Genomic DNA, 22,257 nt, shown 5'->3' with positions numbered 1-22,257 from the left:
CAGGTTATACCAGCTGTACATATATAATTATATACAGGAGATGCCCAGGTTATACCAGCTGTACATATATAATTATATGCCGGAGATACCCAGGTTATACCAGCTGTACATATATAATTATATACAGGAGATACCCAGGTTATACCAGCTGTACATGTATAATTATATAGAGGAGATACCCAGGTTATACCAGCTGTACATATATAATTATATACAGGAGATGCCCAGGTTATACCAGCTGTACATATATAATTATATGCCGGAGATACCCAGGTTATACCAGCTGTACATATATAATTATATACAGGAGGGGCCCAGGTTATACCAGCTGTACATATATAATTATATGCCGGAGATACCCAGGTTATACCAGCTGTACATATATAATTATATACAGGAGATGCCCAGGTTATACCAGCTGTACATATATAATTATATACAGGAGATGCCCAGGTTATACCAGCTGTACATATATAATTATATGCCGGAGATGCCCAGGTTATACCAGCTGTACATATATAATTATATACAGGAGATGCCCAGGTTATACCAGCTGTACATATATAATTATATACAGGAGATGCCCAGGTTATACCAGCTGTACATATATAATTATATACAGGAGATGCCCAGGTTATACCAGCTGTACATATATAATTATATACAGGAGATGCCCAGGTTATACCAGCTGTACATATATAATTATATACAGGAGATGCCCAGGTTATACCAGCTGTACATATATAATTATATGCCGGAGATACCCAGGTTATACCAGCTGTACATATATAATTATATACAGGAGGGGCCCAGGTTATACCAGCTGTACATATATAATTATATGCCGGAGATACCCAGGTTATACCAGCTGTACATATATAATTATATACAGGAGATGCCCAGGTTATACCAGCTGTACATATATAATTATATACAGGAGATGCCCAGGTTATACCAGCTGTACATATATAATTATATGCCGGAGATGCCCAGGTTATACCAGCTGTACATATATAATTATATACAGGAGATGCCCAGGTTATACCAGCTGTACATATATAATTATATACAGGAGATGCCCAGGTTATACCAGCTGTACATATATAATTATATGCTGGAGATGCCCAGGTTATACCAGCTGTACATATATAATTATATACAGGAGATGCCCAGGTTATACCAGCTGTACATATATAATTATATACAGGAGATGCCCAGGTTATACCAGCTGTACATATATAATTATATACAGGAGATGCCCAGGTTATACCAGCTGTACATATATAATTATATACAGGAGATGCCCAGGTTATACCAGCTGTACATATATAATTATATACAGGAGATGCCCAGGTTATACCAGCTGTACATATATAATTATATGCCGGAGGTGCCCAGGTTATACCAGCTGTACATATATAATTATATACAGGAGATGCCCAGGTTATACCAGCTGTACATATATAATTATATACAGGAGATGCCCAGGTTATACCAGCTGTACATATATAATTATATACAGGAGATGCCCAGGTTATACCAGCTGTACATATATAATTATATACAGGAGATGCCCAGGTTATACCAGCTGTACATATATAATTATATACAGGAGATGCCCAGGTTATACCAGCTGTACATATATAATTATATACAGGAGATGCCCAGGTTATACCAGCTGTACATATATAATTATATACAGGAGATGCCCAGGTTATACCAGCTGTACATATATAATTATATGCCGGAGGTGCCCAGGTTATACCAGCTGTACATATATAATTATATACAGGAGATGCCCAGGTTATACCAGCTGTACATATATAATTATATACAGGAGATGCCCAGGTTATACCAGCTGTACATATATAATTATATACAGGAGATGCCCAGGTTATACCAGCTGTACATATATAATTATATACAGGAGATGCCCAGGTTATACCAGCTGTACATATATAATTATATACAGGAGATGCCCAGGTTATACCAGCTGTACATATATAATTATATGCCGGAGGTGCCCAGGTTATACCGGCTGTACATATATAATTATATACAGGAGATGCCCAGGTTATACCGGCTGTACATATATAATTATATACAGGAGATGCCCAGGTTATACCAGCTGTACATATATAATTATATACAGGAGATGCCCAGGTTATACCGGCTGTACATATATAATTATATACAGGAGATGCCCAGGTTATACCAGCTGTACATATATAATTATATACAGGAGATGCCCAGGTTATACCAGCTGTACATATATAATTATATGCCGGAGATGCCCAGGTTATACCAGCTGTACATATATAATTATATACAGGAGATGCCCAGGTTATACCAGCTGTACATATATAATTATATACAGGAGATGCCCAGGTTATACCAGCTGTACATATATAATTATATGCCGGAGGTGCCCAGGTTATACCAGCTGTACATATATAATTATATGCCGGAGGTGCCCAGGTTATACCAGCATAGTCTCCCGTGTCTCCGCTCTTTCCCGGATGTCACTAGTGATCTGGCACACGTCTTCAGTGGGTGTAATGTGACTGTTTGCTGAACGTGGAGTAAAATATCTTCAAATATTTCCGTATTTTTATAACTTTGAATGATATTAAAGAAAAATAATACGAAGCCGATTTCCTGCCAAGGACCTGTGTGTTCTGCTGAGCAGCCGGCTCCTTCCATGCTCTCTCCCGGGAGGGTGAGTCTGGTCGCCCGGTCACGGACGCGCTCTGGTCAGTGATGGTTGTGAGTGATCATCTCTGTGGCTTGTGCCAATGATGACATCATGTCAGTCACTTCTGAGACTTATGACCTCATCTTTACGACATGTGAAAGCTCTGACATCACAGCGTGGTTTTTGTGAACTATTACCCCAATGTCATCTCCATGATTGATTTTGACATAATCTGACATAATTTCGAAATATTTTCTATGAATCTTATTACTTCTATGTGAACGGCTTCAATTCTATAAGTTCCGTGGTCACCAGACCTTATTTTATTATGAGGATTATTGTATCATCTCAAAGATCAGTAGAGACTGTGGCATCGTATCTATGCTATGACATCACAGGAAGGATCCTGGGACTTATGACATCGTCTCCACGATTGGTGAAGGATAGTGATGAGCACGTGTGCTCGCCACTGCTCCCTACTTGCCCCAGCATCGGGGTGCTCAGGAGTATCGGCACACCACGGTCCACCATGCTCGAGTCCCTGCCCCGCATGTTTCATGCCTGTTAGACAGTCAGTAAAGATGCGGGGAACACCTGCGATACACGGTTATGCTGCAGCCATGTTGTGTCACTGGGTCTTATATAAGAGCTGGTGACGCCATTCTTGGCACACTGTCCTCTATAAGCAGTTCTGGGACAGGTGATATTGGGAGGAGAGCTTAGATTAGAGCAGGCTTATAGGCAGGGTTTAATTTCCATGGCAGTACTTGTATACCGCTGCTGCACAATTAAACCAAAAGTCCTTTTCACTGCGACACACTGTCTATTCCCTAGTGAAACCGCTGTTACCTGCATTCCGTGTAGAGATGGCGAGTGGAGGAGGGACGGTTTTGGATTAGGCATGTAGGCAGGGGTTATTGCCCGACAGTCCTTCTATAGGTAGACTGCTGCTGCAACCTAAACATTAAAGTCATTTTCAGGGCTATATATTTTCTTTTCCCTATAAATGTTGGAAAGGCATATAAATATATTTACGTTATTTAAAATGCGCAGGATGTGCGGTAAGGGACAGGGAAGTGGACATGCTGCTGATGGTACACGCAGAGGCCGAGGCCCAGACTTCTCAACCTCACCAGATGACCATACAGTACAGTCTAATCAAATGTTCCTTTTTTTCTGGTGTATTCCCAATCACCCCTTCCCATCCTAAAAAGAGTACATGCTTTATGGTTTATTCTTTTTCTTGTCCCTCGGTCCAAAGTTCTAGAGGGTCATCATGCGCCCCTCACTTATCATTTTTAGAGGGTCAGCAGACGGCCCTCGCTTGTAATTTTTATCCCTCGCTTGTAATTTTTAGAGGGTCACCATGCGGCCCTCAATTATAATTTTTAGACTGTCATCATGCGGCCCTCACTTATATTATTTAGAGAGTAAACAGACGGCCCTCGATTATAATTTTTATGGGGTCATCATGCGCCCCTCACTTATAATATTTAGAGGGTCATCAGGCGGCCCTCGCTTATAATTTTTAGGTGATAGACAGATAGGTGGCTTTTGCGTATCATTTTTAGAGGGTAAACAGACAGCCCTTGCTTATAATTTTTGGAGGGTCAACAGGTGAAGCTCACTCATCGTTTTTCGAGGGTGAGTATGATGCCCTCCTTCATAATTTTTGCAGGATGTGTATAAGGCCTACCTCTACAATTCTCTTACTTATATATATATATATATATATATATATATATATATATATATATAACCCAGGGGTAAGTGCTTTTCAGCCCTTGCACTTGGTGCATAGGCGTTACCAGTCTAGAAGTCCCACTCCTTAAAAATAGGAAAAAATGTTTTCTGAGGCCTCCACTACGCGTCTTCCAGGTTGTATATCAGCCCTTGCACTTAGTACATGGGCTTTATGAGTTTAGGAGTCCCACTACCTGACAATTGTAGCTAGAATGTGTATGATCACTCCCTTATGTCTAATACAGGGTGTATCTGGTCCCTTTTCCCTCTAATTTTTGGCCGTTGCATTGTCCACATAGGCTTTGTGAGTCTCAGAGTCCGTCCTACATGAATGACACGGATGTGTCTGACCATGTCACACACACCACAGCTCAGAATGTTATAATTACATTTATCGGGGTTGTAGTATTATTTCCCCCTCTACTATGTTCTCTACTGTAGTCATAGGGGACGGGGAAATACAGTGAGAGATGGCCGGCTATTAAGGGGGGGGGGCTTTTATTTTTTGTTTTTAATTTTGCCTTATGTACAAGTCATTATATAGGAGAGAATGTTTTCTAACATCTTTTCCAGTAAAATCTACGGTATTTTATCCTCGGTTTTGTATGTTTTATTGTCAGGCCGTAAATGTGGTGTCCTACTCTGACACCATTGTCCTCAGCAGCGACCTGGGAGTCAGAGATGCTTCCAGGAGTCTTCTCCATGCTGTTCCCATGACATTTCGGCGCTGTTTCCATCCATTTCAGTGGTTTTCCTGCCCACCCCAGATCTCCTTTTAGGGTCTTCCGGAGAAATGCTTGAGTTTCCCGTTGACTTCCATTATACTCGTTGCTCCCGTCGGAGTCTCCGACCTGCTGGATTCTAGTACCGGGCGCTCGATCATTGCTCGCTCATCAATAGTGAAGGACGGTAACAGAACAGGACACAACGTTATGTATTTTATGTCGTCACCATTTAGAATCCTCTTGGCTTTTTTTCCTATTTTTGCATATTTCCTGCTCACTTTTGAAGATTTTTGAATCATCTGAGGGATCAGAGATTGTGTGCCATATCTTCTGACACCGTCTGTGTAATTGTTCAGAATGATGACATCAGACAAATGGATTTTGGGATTGATGACATCATCTTCTGCACAATTTGTGAGGGGCTGTGAAATAATCTGACATCATTTTAAAGTTTTACCACATCTCAGGTATTTTAGGTTGTCTGCATTTAGTTATCTAAAGGTATTATTATTTATTTTTACATTTTTCCTACAAACGGTGGGGATTTTGCATCGTCCCAAGATCATGGAAGGTCGTGACATCACCGTCATGTGAAGGTCATAGTGTGTTCATTATTGATGAGTGGCACTACGGTAGGACATTCTCCTGCCGGGATCAGGCAACATTCTCACTCTCATCTTGTATCTTCTTATTCCAGGCAGCGATGTCTCCCAGGAGAGTTTACTCCTTCACGGACCCTTTGCCAGGAAGCCCAAGCGTATCAGAACAGCGTTCTCACCTTCGCAGTTGCTCCGGCTGGAGAGGGCCTTCGAGAAGAACCATTATGTGGTGGGGGCAGAGAGGAAACAGTTGGCAAGCAGCCTCAGTTTATCAGAAACCCAGGTAGGTGCCATACGTCTACACGTAACCACCAGATCGCACCTACAGAGGGCACTATGGGAATCGGAACATATACAAGAAGGGTTCAGAGACTAGTAGATGAACCATGGTTCATGGTAGGTGGTGGACAATGGTGAATGGTATGGGATGACATGGTCATGAAATTTTCAGGAGGGCAACTCCACCAGATGTAGAGCAGTATCACTACTTTGTTTGAAGGGGCCAATATCTCGGCTGCTTGGCTGGAGGAGAGCAGTAGGAGGTACGCGGGAGAAATGTAGCATGGGCGGCATCTCCTTCGGGTAGCATTGGTTGCATGTTTTTATTTCTTGTCCTGTAATGACTTCTACAAATATACTGTGCATTGATGGGAAGCGTACAGTCCACGGCTCAGTGCTCTCCTGGTTCTTACAGTGCATGTAAATCCAAGCCACGGCGTGGAGTTCACCACCTACGAGTAATATATGTGCCGATAACTTCACCATATGTTGCGAGGCACCCATAAATCTTTGTTCTCTCCTCCACCACCCCACAGTGATTTCTTATGCCAGGAATATAAAAAAAAAATAAAAAAAAAATCATTATTTTGTCCGCCAGTTTGAGCGCAAAAAAAAATTTGCATACGGAGAGGAGGGGTGAGAATATTGGTGGTGGGAGGCGGCCTCTGATTGGTGGAGGCAGTAATGGATATGGAAATGAAGCAGCAGTGAGAGTTTTCGGGATCTTTGCCTTCCAGGGACGATGTCTGTATAAATTAGAATTACAGACAGAATACGAAATGCCCAAGGTGGAAGAAGCGGAGAACGCCATCCAGGAGATTATTCACCTAGAATAGTATGAGAGCAGATGAGCAGGCGGCCCGGCTAATAAAACCAGAAACCACCACCAGGCAACAACGCTAAAGGATTTTCAGGCTACAAGATAATGGACTACCAGGCTACATGACTACCAGGCTAGTAGGATACCATGATAAAAGGCTACTAGGATACCATGACTACCAGGTTACTAGGATACTAGGATTCAAGGCTACATGATTACCAGGCTACTAGGATACAATGATAAAGGGCTACAAGGCAACTAGACTATCAGGCTACTTTGACACTATGATAAATGGCACCATGACTACCAGGCTACTAGGATACTGTGATAAAGGGCTACAAGCCTACATGGCTACCCGGCTACTAGGATACTATGATAAAAAGCTACAAGGCTACTTGACTACCAGGCTACTAGGATACTATGATAAAGGGCTACAAAGCTACATGATTACCAGGTTACTAGGATAGGATGACAAAAGGCTACAAGGCTACATGATTACCAGGCTATTAGGATACCATGATAAAGGGCTACAAAGCTACATGATTACCAGGCTATTAGGATACCATGATAAAGGGCTACAAGGCTACATGATTACCAGGCAACTAGGATACTGTGATAAAGAGCTACAAGGCTACATGATTACCAGGTTACTAGGATAGGATGACAAAAGGCTACATGACTACTAGGATACTATGATAAAGCGATACAACGATACGTGACTACCAGTCTATTAGGATACCATGATAAAGGGCTACAAGACTACCAGGCTACTAGGATACTATGCTAAAGGGCTACAAGGCTACATGATTCCCAGGCAACTAGGTTACTATGATACAGGGCTACAAGGCTACATGACTACCAGACTATTAGGATACCATGATAAAGGGCTACAAGGCTACGTGACTATCAGGCTACTAGGATACTATGCTAAAGGGCTACAAGGCTACATGATTCCCAGACAACTAGGTTACTATGATAAAGGGCTACAAGGCTACATGACTACCAGACTATTAGGATACCATGATAAAGGGCTACAAGGCTACGTGACTATCAGGCTACTAGGATACTATGCTAAAGGGCTACAAGGCTACATGACTACCAGGCTACTAGAGTGTCATGATAAACGGCTACCAGGGCACAAAGCCAAAGATCTACCAGGCTATTTGATAAAGAGCTACTAGGATATCATGATAAAGGGCTACCAAGCTAAAATACTACAAAAAATAATAATCTCCCAGAAAACTGACCTATAAAGCTATGAAGATATCAGGCTAATGTGTTGCAAAGCTTACAGTCTGGCAGGCTTTTGGGCTAATACTACTAAAGTAAATAACTAGTTAAAGACTAGAAAAATATTTAGAATTGAGAGTCCTCAGTGGTTGATACCTTTTCATGGCTAACTGAGAAGATGGTAACAAATTGCTGCTTTCCAGACTACTCAGGTCTCTTCATCAGGCAAAGACTAAAAGAAATTCTGAAGAATCACATATTTATACATAACACAGCACAGAAATATAATGCAATAGCTAAGACAAGTGAGGTGAAGCAGAGCTATCATTATGGGAGTGTGATAAACAGTTGTGGCCATAAATATTGTAACAGTTCATAGATAAGGAGTGTGAATGTTTTATTGTCCTGTGATTGGGGTCTGGTTCTGTGTTGTGATGCCCCCACAAGGTCTGAGGAGTAAATTCCTTAATTGATGTAGAAAGGCATAAATCCATGCAACACATTCATTCCTGCACTGAGACTGTCAAAGGAGTGTCACATGGATTTATGCCTTTCTACATCAATTAAGGAATTTACTCCTCAGACCTTGTGGGGGCATCACAACACAGAACCAGACCCCAATCACAGGACAATAAAACATTCACACTCCTTATCTATGAACTGTTCCAATATTTATGGCCACAACTATTTATCACTCTCCCATAATGATAGTTCTGCTTCACCTCACTTGTCTTAGCTATTGCATTATATTTCTGTGCTGTGTTCTGTATAAATATGTGATTCTTCAGATTTTCTATTAGTCTTTGCCTGATGAGGAGACCTGAGTCGTCTCGAAAGCTGCAATTTGTTACCATCTTTTCAGTCAGCCATTAAAAGGTATCAACCACTGAGGACTCTCAATTCTAAATATTTTTCTATCTACTGGCTAACACGGTACAGAGATATATATCTTTCCTGTAGTTAATGACTAACTAGTTTACCAGGCTCCTAAACTACCAAGATATTAGTCTACAAATCTGAAATATCAAACTAAATGATCAGATTTATGCATTACCAGCTGCCCAGTGCATAAATACCAAGACTGCAAAATTCTAGGCTACAAGCCAACTCATTACTAGAGTGCCACATTAATAGAGTGCCGGATTACAGGAGTGCCACATTAATAAAGAGCTGGATTGCTAGAGAGCTGGATTGCTAGAGAGCTGGATTGCTAGAGAGCTGGATTACTAGAGTACAGGATTACTAGACAGCTGGATTACTAGACAGCTGGATTACTAGACAGCTGGATTACTAGAGTGCTGGATTACTAGAGTGCTACATTAATAATGCTGGATTATTAGAGTGCCGGATTACTAGAGTTCTGAATTATCAATATTTTAAAACACAAGGTTCTAAACTGCAAGGCTATCAGACTAATATGTAGATCACCATACTATTACATATCATGAGACTTACTAAAGTCAGCCAGTGACAAGTCTTCCATTGTTGTAGAGACAATGGGACAGCCAGGCGACCTCGCTACTTGACTGCTAACTTCCAATTTGTGTGGTGGCCAGACTGCCGGGCTTCTAAACTGCAAAGACACTTGACTACTAGACTCCTAGGTGGCCATCCTACTGGGCTTGAAGACTAGCTGATGCGTTGTGATTCCCACCGCCCTGAGAAAACACAGGACGGCAATGACTGTTGTGATGTGTAGATCCCAGTCTGGCTTTTGCGATGGTGTCCTCTCTTACCAAGTGTTTGTGTCAGCGCCTAATCAGTATTATCGGGGTAGAGGGGCTCTGAGATGTCTGTGTACGTTTGTGGGTGGGCTCGGTCCATGGTATATATGACCAAGAGGAGACTCAACAAATATGTGACTGCGCCAACTGCTCTTTACTGACCAAGCACTCCGGAGTCCTGTACTGGGGATCAGTGTAGGGTCCCCCACTAAAAGCTTGTGATAGATATAACCTTCTAGGAACGAAGTATGTGAGTTTGTGAACTATCCTTCCATGGCACATGTTGGAGAGAAGAAGTATCAGAAAGAAGGATAGGTACAAAAGGGTGGCTGGTAGTATGTCAGAATACTAGACTTGGCATCTAGTAATATGGCAGACAACTAAACTAAACAGAAAACTACAATGGCGGAATACTAGATCGGACATTTGATAGTATGGTAGAAAGTAGACTGGGAAGCTGGTAGTATGGCAGAATACTAGATCGGTTGGCAGAATATTAGACGAGGCGTCTGGTAGTATGGCAGAATACTAGACCTGGAGGCTGGTAGTATGGTGGAATAGCAGACTAGGTGCTGGTGGTATGGTAGACCGCATGGTTGATAGTATGGTGGAATAATAGACTGGGTTTCTGGTAGTATGGTGGAATGGTAAACCGGGTGACTGGTAGTGTGGTGGAATAGTAGACTGAGAGTCTGGTAGTATGGCAGAATACTTGACCGTGTGGCTGGTAGTATGGTAGAATACTAGACTGGGCATCTAGCAGTATGGTGGAATAGTAGACCAGGTGGCTGGTGGAATGGTGAAATAGTAGACCGGTGTGGCTGGTAATATGGTGGAATAGTAGAGCGGATGGTTGGTAGTGTTGTGGAATAGTAGACTAGGTGGCTGGTAGTATGGTGGGATAGTAGAGTTGGTTACTGGTAGTATGGTGGAATAGCAGACTAGGTGCTGGTGGTATAGTGGAATCGTAGACCGCATGGTTGGTAGTATGGTGGAATAATAGACTGGGTATATGGTACTATGGTGGAATAGTAGACCGGGGTGGCTGGTAGAACGGTAAAATAGTAGAGCAGATGGCTGGTAGTGTGGTGGAATAGTAGACCAGGTGGCTGGTAATATAGTTGAATAGTAGACCGGGTGTCTGGTAGTATGGTGGAATAGTAGACCAGGTTGCTGGTAGTGTGGTGGAATACTAGACCAGGTGACTTGTAGTATGGTGGAATAGTAGACCAGGTTGCTGGTAGTATGGTGGAATAGTAGACCAGGTTGCTGGTAGTGTGGTGGAATACTAGACCAGGTGACTTGTAGTATGGTGGAATAGTAGACCAGGTTGCTGGTAGAATGGTGAAATAGTAGAGCAGATGGCTGGTAGTGTTGTGGAATAGTAGACCAGGTGGCTGGTAGTATGGTGGAATAGTAGACCAGATGGATGGTAGTATGGCTGAATACTAGACCAAGTGACTTGTAGTATGGTGGAATAGTAGACCAGGTGGATGGTAGTATGGTAGAATAGTAGACCAGGTTGCTGGTAGTATGGTGGAATAGTAGACCAGGTTGCTGGTAGTATGGTGGAATAGTAGACCAGGTTGCTGGTAGTATGGTGGAATAGTAGACCAGGTTGCTGGTAGTGTGGTGGAATAGTAGACCAGGTTGCTGGTAGTATGGTGGAATAGTAGACCAAGTGACTTGTAGTATGGTGGAATAGTAGACCAGGTTGCTGGTAGTATGGTGGAATAGTAGACCAGGTTGCTGGTAGTATGGTGGAATAGTAGACCAGGTGGCTGGTAGTATGGTGGAATAGTAGACCAAGTGACTTGTAGTATGGTGGAATAGTAGACCAGGTTGCTGGTAGTATGGTGGAATAGTAGACCAGGTTGCTGGTAGTATGGTGGAATAGTAGACCAGGTTGCTGGTAGTGTGGTGGAATAGTAGACCAGGTTGCTGGTAGTATGGTGGAATACTAGACCAAGTGACTTGTAGTATGGTGGAATAGTAGACCAGGTTGCTGGTAGTATGGTGGAATAGTAGACCAGGTTGCTGGTAGTATGGTGGAATAGTAGACCAGGTTGCTGGTAGTATGGTGGAATAGTAGCTCGGGTGGCTGGTAGTATGGTAGAATAGTAGACCAGGTTGCTGGTAGTATGGTGGAATAGTAGCTCGGGTGGCTGGTAGTATGGTAGAATAGTAGACCAGGTTGCTGGTAGTATGGTGGAATAGTAGCTCGGGTGGCTGGTAGTATGGTAGAATAGTAGACCAGGTTGCTGGTAGTATGGTGGAATAGTAGCTCGGGTGGCTGGTAGTATGGTAGAATAGTAGACCGGGTTGCTGGTAGTATGGTGGAATAGTAGACCAGGTTGCTGGTAGTATGGTGGAATAGTAGACCAGGTTGCTGGTAGTATGGTGGAATAGTAGACCAGGTGGCTGGTAGTATGGTGGAATAGTAGACCAGGTTGCTGGTAGTGTGGTGGAATAGTAGACCAGGTTGCTGGTAGTATGGTGGAATAGTAGACCGGGTGGCTGGTAGTGCGGTGGAATAGTAGACCAGGTGGCTGGTAGTATGGTGGAATAGTAGACCAGGTGGCTGGTATTGTGGTGGAATAGTAGACCAGGTGACTGGTAGTATGGTGGAATAGTAGACCGGGTGGCTGGTAGTGCGGTGGAATAGTAGACCAGGTGACTGGTAGTATGGTGGAATAGTAGACCGGGTGGCTGGTAGTATGGTGGAATAGTAGACCAGGTGGCTGGTAGTATGGTTGAATACTAGACCAGGTGACTTGTAGTATGGTGGAATAGTAGACCAGGTTGCTGGTAGTATGGTGGAATAGTAGACCAGGTGGCTGGTAGTGTGGTGGAATAGTAGACCGGGTGGCTGGTAGTATGGTGGAACAGTAGACCAGGTGGCTGGTAGTATGGTGGAATAGTAGACCAGGTTGCTGGTAGTATGGTGGAATAGTAGACCAGGTTGCTGGTAGTGTGGTGGAATAGTAGACCGGGTGGCTGGTAGTATGGTGGAACAGTAGACCAGGTGGCTGGTAATATAGTTGAATAGTAGACTGGGTGGTTAGTAGTATGGTGGAATAGTAGACCGGGTGGCTGGTAGTATGGTGGAATAGTAGACCGGGTGTCTGGTAGTATGGTGGAATAGTAGACCAGGTGTCTGGTAGTATGGTGGAATAGTAGACCAGGTGGCTGGTAGTGCGGTGGAATAGTAGACCAGGTGACTTGTAGTATGGTGGAATAGTAGACCAGGTGGCTGGTAGTGCGGTGGAATAGTAGACCGGGTGGCTGGTAGTATGGTGGAATAGTAGACCGGGTGGCTGGTAGTATGGTTGAATACTAGACCAGGTGACTGGTAGTATGGTGGAATAGTAGACCGGGTGGCTGGTAGTATGGTAGAATAGTAGACCAGGTTGCTGGTAGTATGGTGGAATAGTAGACCAGGTTGCTGGTAGTGTGGTGGAATAGTAGCTCGGGTGGCTGGTAGTATGGTAGAATAGTAGACCAGGTTGCTGGTAGTATGGTGGAATACTAGACCAAGTGACTTGTAGTATGGTGGAATAGTAGACCAGGTTGCTGGTAGTATGGTGGAATAGTAGACCAGGTTGCTGGTAGTATGGTGGAATAGTAGACCAGGTTGCTGGTAGTATGGTGGAATAGTAGCTCGGGTGGCTGGTAGTATGGTAGAATAGTAGACCAGGTTGCTGGTAGTATGGTGGAATAGTAGCTCGGGTGGCTGGTAGTATGGTAGAATAGTAGACCAGGTTGCTGGTAGTATGGTGGAATAGTAGCTCGGGTGGCTGGTAGTATGGTAGAATAGTAGACCAGGTTGCTGGTAGTATGGTGGAATAGTAGACCAGGTTGCTGGTAGTATGGTGGAATAGTAGACCAGGTGGCTGGTAGTATGGTGGAATAGTAGACCAGGTTGCTGGTAGTGTGGTGGAATAGTAGACCAGGTTGCTGGTAGTATGGTGGAATAGTAGACCAGGTGGCTGGTAGTGTGGTGGAATAGTAGACCAGGTGACTGGTAGTATGGTGGAATAGTAGACCGGGTGGCTGGTAGTGCGGTGGAATAGTAGACCAGGTGACTGGTAGTATGGTGGAATAGTAGACCGGGTGGCTGGTAGTATGGTGGAATAGTAGACCAGGTGGCTGGTAGTGCGGTGGAATAGTAGACCAGGTGACTGGTAGTATGGTGGAATAGTAGACTGGGTGGCTGGTAGTATGGTGGAATAGTAGACCAGGTGGCTGGTAGTATGGTTGAATACTAGACCAGGTGACTTGTAGTATGGTGGAATAGTAGACCAGGTAGCTGGTAGTGTGGTGGAATAGTAGACCAGGTGGCTGGTAGTATGGTGGAATAGTAGACCAGGTTGCTGGTAGTGTGGTGGAATAGTAGACCAGGTGGCTGGTAGTATGGTGGAATAGTAGACCAGGTTGCTGGTAGTATGGTGGAATAGTAGACCGGGTGGCTGGTAGTATGGTGGAACAGTAGACCAGGTGGCTGGTAATATAGTTGAATAGTAGACTGGGTGGTTAGTAGTATGGTGGAATAGTAGACCGGGTGGCTGGTAGTATGGTGGAATAGTAGACCGGGTGTCTGGTAGTATGGTGGAATAGTAGACCAGGTGTCTGGTAGTATGGTGGAATAGTAGACCAGGTGGCTGGTAGTGCGGTGGAATAGTAGACCAGGTGACTTGTAGTATGGTGGAATAGTAGACCAGGTGGCTGGTAGTGCGGTGGAATAGTAGACCGGGTGGCTGGTAGTATGGTGGAATAGTAGACCGGGTGGCTGGTAGTATGGTTGAATACTAGACCAGGTGACTGGTAGTATGGTGGAATAGTAGACCGGGTGGCTGGTAGTATGGTAGAATAGTAGACCAGGTTGCTGGTAGTATGGTGGAATAGTAGACCAGGTTGCTGGTAGTGTGGTGGAATAGTAGCTCGGGTGGCTGGTAGTATGGTAGAATAGTAGACCAGGTTGCTGGTAGTATGGTGGAATACTAGACCAAGTGACTTGTAGTATGGTGGAATAGTAGACCAGGTTGCTGGTAGTATGGTGGAATAGTAGACCAGGTTGCTGGTAGTATGGTGGAATAGTAGACCAGGTTGCTGGTAGTATGGTGGAATAGTAGCTCGGGTGGCTGGTAGTATGGTAGAATAGTAGACCAGGTTGCTGGTAGTATGGTGGAATAGTAGCTCGGGTGGCTGGTAGTATGGTAGAATAGTAGACCAGGTTGCTGGTAGTATGGTGGAATAGTAGCTCGGGTGGCTGGTAGTATGGTAGAATAGTAGACCAGGTTGCTGGTAGTATGGTGGAATAGTAGACCAGGTTGCTGGTAGTATGGTGGAATAGTAGACCAGGTTGCTGGTAGTATGGTGGAATAGTAGACCAGGTGGCTGGTAGTATGGTGGAATAGTAGACCAGGTTGCTGGTAGTGTGGTGGAATAGTAGACCAGGTTGCTGGTAGTATGGTGGAATAGTAGACCAGGTGGCTGGTAGTGTGGTGGAATAGTAGACCAGGTGACTGGTAGTATGGTGGAATAGTAGACCGGGTGGCTGGTAGTGCGGTGGAATAGTAGACCAGGTGACTGGTAGTATGGTGGAATAGTAGACCGGGTGGCTGGTAGTGTGGTGGAATAGTAGACCAGGTGGCTGGTAGTGCGGTGGAATAGTAGACCAGGTGACTGGTAGTATGGTGGAATAGTAGACTGGGTGGCTGGTAGTATGGTGGAATAGTAGACCAGGTGGCTGGTAGTATGGTTGAATACTAGACCAGGTGACTTGTAGTATGGTGGAATAGTAGACCAGGTTGCTGGTAGTATGGTGGAATAGTAGACCAGGTGGCTGGTAGTATGGTGGAATAGTAGACCAGGTTGCTGGTAGTGTGGTGGAATAGTAGACCAGGTGGCTGGTAGTATGGTGGAATAGTAGACCAGGTTGCTGGTAGTATGGTGGAATAGTAGACCGGGTGGCTGGTAGTATGGTGGAACAGTAGACCAGGTGGCTGGTAATATAGTTGAATAGTAGACTGGGTGGTTAGTAGTATGGTGGAATAGTAGACCGGGTGGCTGGTAGTATGGTGGAATAGTAGACCGGGTGTCTGGTAGTATGGTGGAATAGTAGACCAGGTGGCTGGTAGTATGGTGGAATAGTAGACCAGGTGGCTGGTAGTATGGTGGAATAGTAGACCAGGTGGCTGGTAGTATGGTGGAATAGTAGACCAGGTGGCTGGTAGTGCGGTGGAATAGTAGACCAGGTGACTTGTAGTATGGTGGAATAGTAGACCAGGTGGCTGGTAGTGCGGTGGAATACTAGACCAGGTGACTGGTAGTATGGTGGAATAGTAGACCGGGTGGCTGGTAGTATGGTGGAATAGTAGACCGGGTGGCTGGTAGTATGGTTGAATACTAGACCAGGTGACTTGTAGTATGGTGGAATAGTAGACCAGGTTGCTGGTAGTATGGTTGAATACTAGACCAGGTGGCTGGTAGTATGGTGGAATAGTAGACCAGGTGACTGGTAGTATGGTGGAATAGTAGACCAGGTTGCTGGTAGTGTGGTGGAATAGTAGACCAGGTGGCTGGTAGTATGGTTGAATACTAGACCAGGTGACTTGTAGTATGGTGGAATAGTAGACCAGGTTGCTGGTAGTATGGTGGAATAGTAGACCAGGTTGCTGGTAGTATGGTGGAATAGTAGACCAGGTTGCTGGTAGTATGGTGGAATAGTAGACCAGGTTGCTGGTAGTGTGGTGGAATAGTAGACCAGGTTGCTGGTAGTGTGGTGGAATAGTAGACCAGGTGGCTGGTAGTGTGGTGGAATAGTAGACCAGGTGGCTGGTAGTATGGTGGAATAGTAGACCAGGTGGCTGGTAGTGTGGTGGAATAGTAGACCAGGTGGCTGGTAGTGTGGTGGAATAGTAGACCAGGTGGCTGGTAGTATGGTGGAATAGTAGACCAGGTTGCTGGTAGTGTGGTGGAATAGTAGACCAGGTGGCTGGTAGTGTGGTGGAATAGTAGACCAGGTTGCTGGTAGTATGGTGGAATAGTAGACCAGGTGGCTGGTAGTATGGTGGAATAGTAGACCAGGTTGCTGGTAGTGTGGTGGAATAGTAGACCAGGTGGCTGGTAGTATGGTGGAATAGTAGACCAGGTGGCTGGTAGTGTGGTGGAATAGTAGACCAGGTGGCTGGTAGTGTGGTGGAATAGTAGACCAGGTGGCTGGTAGTGTGGTGGAATAGTAGACCAGGTTGCTGGTAGTGTGGTGGAATAGTAGACCAGGTGGCTGGTAGTATGGTGGAATAGTAGCACAGGTTGCTGGTAGTGTGGTGGAATAGTAGACCAGGTGGCTGGTAGTGTGGTGGAATAGTAGACCAGGTTGCTGGTAGTGTGGTGGAATAGTAGACCAGGTGGCTGGTAGTATGGTGGAATAGTAGACCAGGTGGCTGGTAGTGTGGTGGAATAGTAGACCAGGTGGCTGGTAGTGTGGTGGAATAGTAGACCAGGTGGCTGGTAGTGTGGTGGAATAGTAGACCAGGTTGCTGGTAGTGTGGTGGAATAGTAGACCAGGTGGCTGGTAGTATGGTGGAATAGTAGACCAGGTTGCTGGTAGTATGGTGGAATAGTAGACCAGGTGGCTGGTAGTATGGTGGAATAGTAGACCAGGTGGCTGGTAGTGTGGTGGAATAGTAGACCAGGTGGCTGGTAGTATGGTGGAATAGTAGACCAGGTGGCTGGTAGTATGGTGGAATAGTAGACCAGGTGGCTGGTAGTGTGGTGGAATAGTAGACCAGGTGGCTGGTAGTGTGGTGGAATAGTAGACCAGGTTGCTGGTAGTGTGGTGGAATAGTAGACCAGGTGGCTGGTAGTGTGGTGGAATAGTAGACCAGGTTGCTGGTAGTATGGTGGAATAGTAGACCAGGTGGCTGGTAGTATGGTGGAATAGTAGACCAGGTTGCTGGTAGTGTGGTGGAATAGTAGACCAGGTGGCTGGTAGTATGGTGGAATAGTAGACCAGGTGGCTGGTAGTGTGGTGGAATAGTAGACCAGGTGGCTGGTAGTGTGGTGGAATAGTAGACCAGGTGGCTGGTAGTGTGGTGGAATAGTAGACCAGGTTGCTGGTAGTGTGGTGGAATAGTAGACCAGGTGGCTGGTAGTGTGGTGGAATAGTAGACCAGGTGGCTGGTAGTGTGGTGGAATAGTAGACCAGGTGGCTGGTAGTGTGGTGGAATAGTAGACCAGGTGGCTGGTAGTATGGTAGAATACTAGACTGTGTGGTTGGTAGTACTGTGGGCTTGTGAGCTGTGGACAATTCTGTGGGAGCAGAAATTCCATCTTCTCTCCTGAGATATGAGAATAGAAATAAATAGTTCCCCAGGTATAATGGTGAAATGTGCACTATATGGCAGTGCCGAAACTGAGGTGAACGCTTCCTCTGGGTTTTTTTTCAGGAAATCCCATATAATGAATGACTGCCCTCTCCATTTACACTGGGGCCACATTTGATCATAGGTTTCCCAAGTGGGAATACCCCACTACAGCAATACTTCAGTCCTCATGAGGGTGGAATATTGTCGAAACAGGGAGATAAGCTGTGGAGAGCAAACATTTTTTCGCTCAGTGATTGGGAAAGAGCATTCTGGTAAATGTTCATTCAGCCGATCAATACTCCATGTAAATGTGCATTTACCATATTTATTTAGTTGAGGTGTGAAGACAAAGTCCTTATCTTTGGAGATCTGACACAAAACATCTTTGAAGTCTTCATTGTGTCCACAATTGTTACGTCTTCTAAGGTAAAATTGACCCAACACAATGTACACACGTGTCTATCACGTGTCTCCTCTCTGGATACAACTAGGGCTCAAGTGAAGCAACATGGCTTCCCCCGCTCCTGCCCACACACAGTGAACGCATGTGAGTCCTACTTTTCCTGCATATATGTAATGACTGACACTTCTTACTTGATGCACATAAAGCTTTTTTGTGAGTGGTCATGAGGAGGACTCAATGGCTTTCTCTATGAGAGGGAGGAGAAGGACACACAGGCCTTATTTATGAGTGGATGGGTGAGACAGGACCCACAGGCTTAATTTATGCATGGGAGGGGAAGCAGGACTCACCAGCTTTCTCTATGAGTGGGGGGGGGGGGGGAAGCAGGACTCACGGGCTTACTCTATGAGTGGGCGGGGGAAGCAGGATTCACAAGCTTTCTTAATGAATCAGATGAGGTGTGAGGACTCACAGGCTTTCTTTATGAGTGGGAGAAGGAAGCAGGATTCTCAGGCTTTCTCTGTGATTGGGAGGGGAAGCAGAACTCACCAGCTTTCTCAGAGTGGCAGGGGAAGTAGGATTCACAGGCTTTCTCTATGAGTGGCGGGGGAAGTAGGATTCACAGGCTTACTCTATGAGTGGCGGGGGAAACAGGATTCACAAGCTTTCTCTATGAGTGGGCGGGGGAAGCAGGATTCACAAGCTTTCTTAATGAATCAGATGAGGTAGTAGGACTCACAGGCTTTCTTTGTGAGTGGGAGGAGGAAGCAGGATTCACAGGCTTTCTTTATGAGTGGGAGAAGGAAGCAGGACTCACCAACTTTCTCTACGAGTGGGAGGAGGAAGCAGGATTCACAGGCTTTCTTGATAAGTGGAAGGAGGAAGCAGGACTCACAGGCTTTCTCAAGAGTGGGCAAAGAAAGCAGGACTCACAGGCTTTATGAGTGGGAGGAGGAAGCAGGACTCCCAGGCTTTCTCAATGAGTGGGAGGAGGAAGCAGGACTCACAGGGTTTCATGATGAGTGGGATGAGGAAGCAGGATTCCCAGGCTTTCTTTATGAGTGGGAGAAGGAAGCAGGACTCCCAGGCTTTCTCTATGAGTGGGAGGAGGAAGCAGAACTCCAAGGCTTTCTTTAGGAGTGGGAGGAATAAGCAGGACTCACAGGTTTCTCTATGAGTGGGAGAAGGAAGCAGGACTCCCAGGCTTTCTCTATGAGTGGGAGGAGGAAGCAGGACTCACAGGCTTTCTCTATGAGTGGGAGGAGCAAGCATGACTCACAGACTTTCTTGATGAGTGGGAGGAGGAAGCAGGACTCCCAGGCTTTCTTTAGGAGTGGGAGGAGGATGCAAGACTCACAGGCCTTCTCTATGAGTGGGAGGAGGAAGCAGGACTCCCAGGCTTTCTTTATGAGTGGGCAAAGAAAGCAGGACTCACAGGCATTCTCTAAGAGTGGTCAAAGAAAGTAGGATTCACAGGCTTTTTCTGTGAGTAGGCAGAGGAAGCAGAACTTCAAGGCTTTCTTTATGAGTGGGTGGAGGAAAAAGGACTTAAAGGTTTTCTTGATGAGAGGAAAGAGGAGGAAGCTGGACTCACAGGCCTTCTCTATGAGTGGGAAGAGGAAGCACGACTCACAGGCCTTCTCTATGAGTGGGAAGAGGAAGCACGACTCACAGGCTTACTTTATGATTCCTGCAAGAATTTGATCGGCTTTGTTTACAGACGGAGACCAGGAAATGATATATCCCTGAACTCAGCATTTCCCCCACTTTTCGGTGCCAGATGAACATAGAAGACCTGTGACATCTGCTGATAGTATCAGAAGAACAGTGCTGGGCGCCTTCTTCAGACACGTTCCTGGTCTAGTAGTAGATTGCAGGCGGAGTGCTACCTGTCCATAGACTTCCGTTCTGCAATGTGACCTGTTGCCTGGGTGGCCTCGGCGCGTCTCGTCTCTAGAAGTCTGACTGACGACGATCTCGCACTCTTGCACGTTAAAATTGGAGTATTAAATATGCAGTTTGCATTTTCACATTCTCATGGATTGTGGCCAAATGAGAGTTTGCTGCTCACACTGAATATCTTGGAATTAGTCAGTGTGTATAACTGCCATCACGCTGAGTTCTCACCCAGTAGATTCTGTTTGAAGTATATGTTATTTTTTTTTCATTCACACATGTGATAATCCTTCGTCCCCCCCCCCATTCTTATTTCTTGGTCCACCTCATACTGCAGCCAGATCCATTATCATCCATCAATAAGATAGGCGGAGGTCATCACAATAGGACAGAATTCTAGTGAAATTGTGTAAAAATACTACAAGGGGTTAATGATTAATAATTTTCTCATTTCAAAAAGTCACAAGGATATTCCTAAATCCGTAAAAAGTCACTTGAGGGGGCTCGGACTCACTGCAATTCTTGAAATCAAATGTATTTAATAAATAAAATGTCAAAATAATTAAATTTTTATTAGATTTGAATTTCAGGGGGGAGGGGGGGATTTCTTTTTTTTTGCCTTATATTAATTGTGATCTTGTCACTTTTTGACAGGTGAAGGTCTGGTTCCAGAACAGGAGAACCAAGTACAAGAGGCAGAAGCTGGAGGAGGAGGGTCCGGACTCGGATCAGAAGAAGAAAGGTTCTCACCACATCAACAGATGGAGACTGGCCACCAAGCAGCCCAATGGGGAGGACATCGATGTCACGTCCAATGATTAAACGCCAGGACCCCCGAGGCCACACAAGACTTTACTGCATCTCACAATGATAGACTGAGCGGAGACCACCGAGTTCCACCATTATGGGCTCCTGGTGCAGAACCGCGGAAGAAACGGACGTCGTGGACCCGTCATGATGGTCAGGCCACTCGGCTCCGGACCAGGCTGCTTTCTCCATAGACGTTTGTTAGCCATCGCAAATCATGACCATGGACCGAAAGGGCGTTCAAGAAAAAAAATTCTCTTTTTTTTTTTGTTTTCTTTTATCTGCCCTCCAACCCCCTTAATTTTTTAATTTATTTTCTTTATCTGATAAAGGAAAGACTCTGTAGCTATTACCAATTTAGTGTGTAAATGTGTGTTAATAAAAATAATATAAAACACCGGGGTCTGTCTGACATCATCTGAGATCCTGAAGGGGGACAAGGAGGAGTAAAGCCGGCCACACGCTCGGCTCAAGGGTGTCCTACACATGCATGCTCAGCTCAAGGGTGTCCTACACATGCACACTCAGCTCAAGGGTGTCCTACACATGCACGCTCAGCTCAAGGGTGTCCTACACATGCACGCTCAGCTCAAGGGTGTCCTACACATGCACGCTCAGCTCAAGGGTGTCCTACACATGCACGCTCAGCTCAAGGGTGTCCTACACATGCACGCTCAGCTCAAGGGTGTCATACACATGCACGCTCAGCTCAAAGGTGTCATACACATGCACGCTCAGCTCAAGAGTGTCATACACATGTACGCTCATCTCAAGGGTGTCCTACACATGTACACTCATCTCAAGAATGTCATACACATGCACGCTCAGCTCAAGAGTGTCATAAACATGCACGCTCATCTCAAGAGTGTCATACACATGTACGCTCAAGCTCAAGGGTGTCCTACACATGCACGCTCAAGCTCAAGGGTGTCCTACACATGCACGCTCAAGCTCAAGGGTGTCCTAC

The 22,257-nt window shown here is 45.2% G+C and overlaps 1 protein-coding gene across 1 annotated transcript in view; it reads left to right on the top strand.

Annotated features, from left to right (window-relative positions):
• EMX1 (empty spiracles homeobox 1) overlaps positions 1–21,680 on the top strand; it is an 82,965-nt gene extending 61,285 nt beyond the window's left edge. Inside the window, exons 2-3 of the mRNA XM_077279817.1 lie at positions 5,861–6,045; positions 21,138–21,680. Of these exons, the coding sequence (XP_077135932.1) occupies positions 5,861–6,045; positions 21,138–21,305 (353 nt within the window). The 3' untranslated portion in view covers positions 21,306–21,680. The remainder of the gene's footprint in view (positions 1–5,860; positions 6,046–21,137) is intronic.
• The last annotated feature ends 577 nt before the right edge of the window (positions 21,681–22,257 follow it).

This window comes from Ranitomeya variabilis, chromosome 1 (genome assembly GCF_051348905.1).
Source record: "Ranitomeya variabilis isolate aRanVar5 chromosome 1, aRanVar5.hap1, whole genome shotgun sequence".
Taxonomy (NCBI): domain Eukaryota; kingdom Metazoa; phylum Chordata; class Amphibia; order Anura; family Dendrobatidae; genus Ranitomeya; species Ranitomeya variabilis.
Note: the sequence above shows the minus strand (reverse complement) of the source record. Positions and strands in the feature narration are given on the sequence as shown.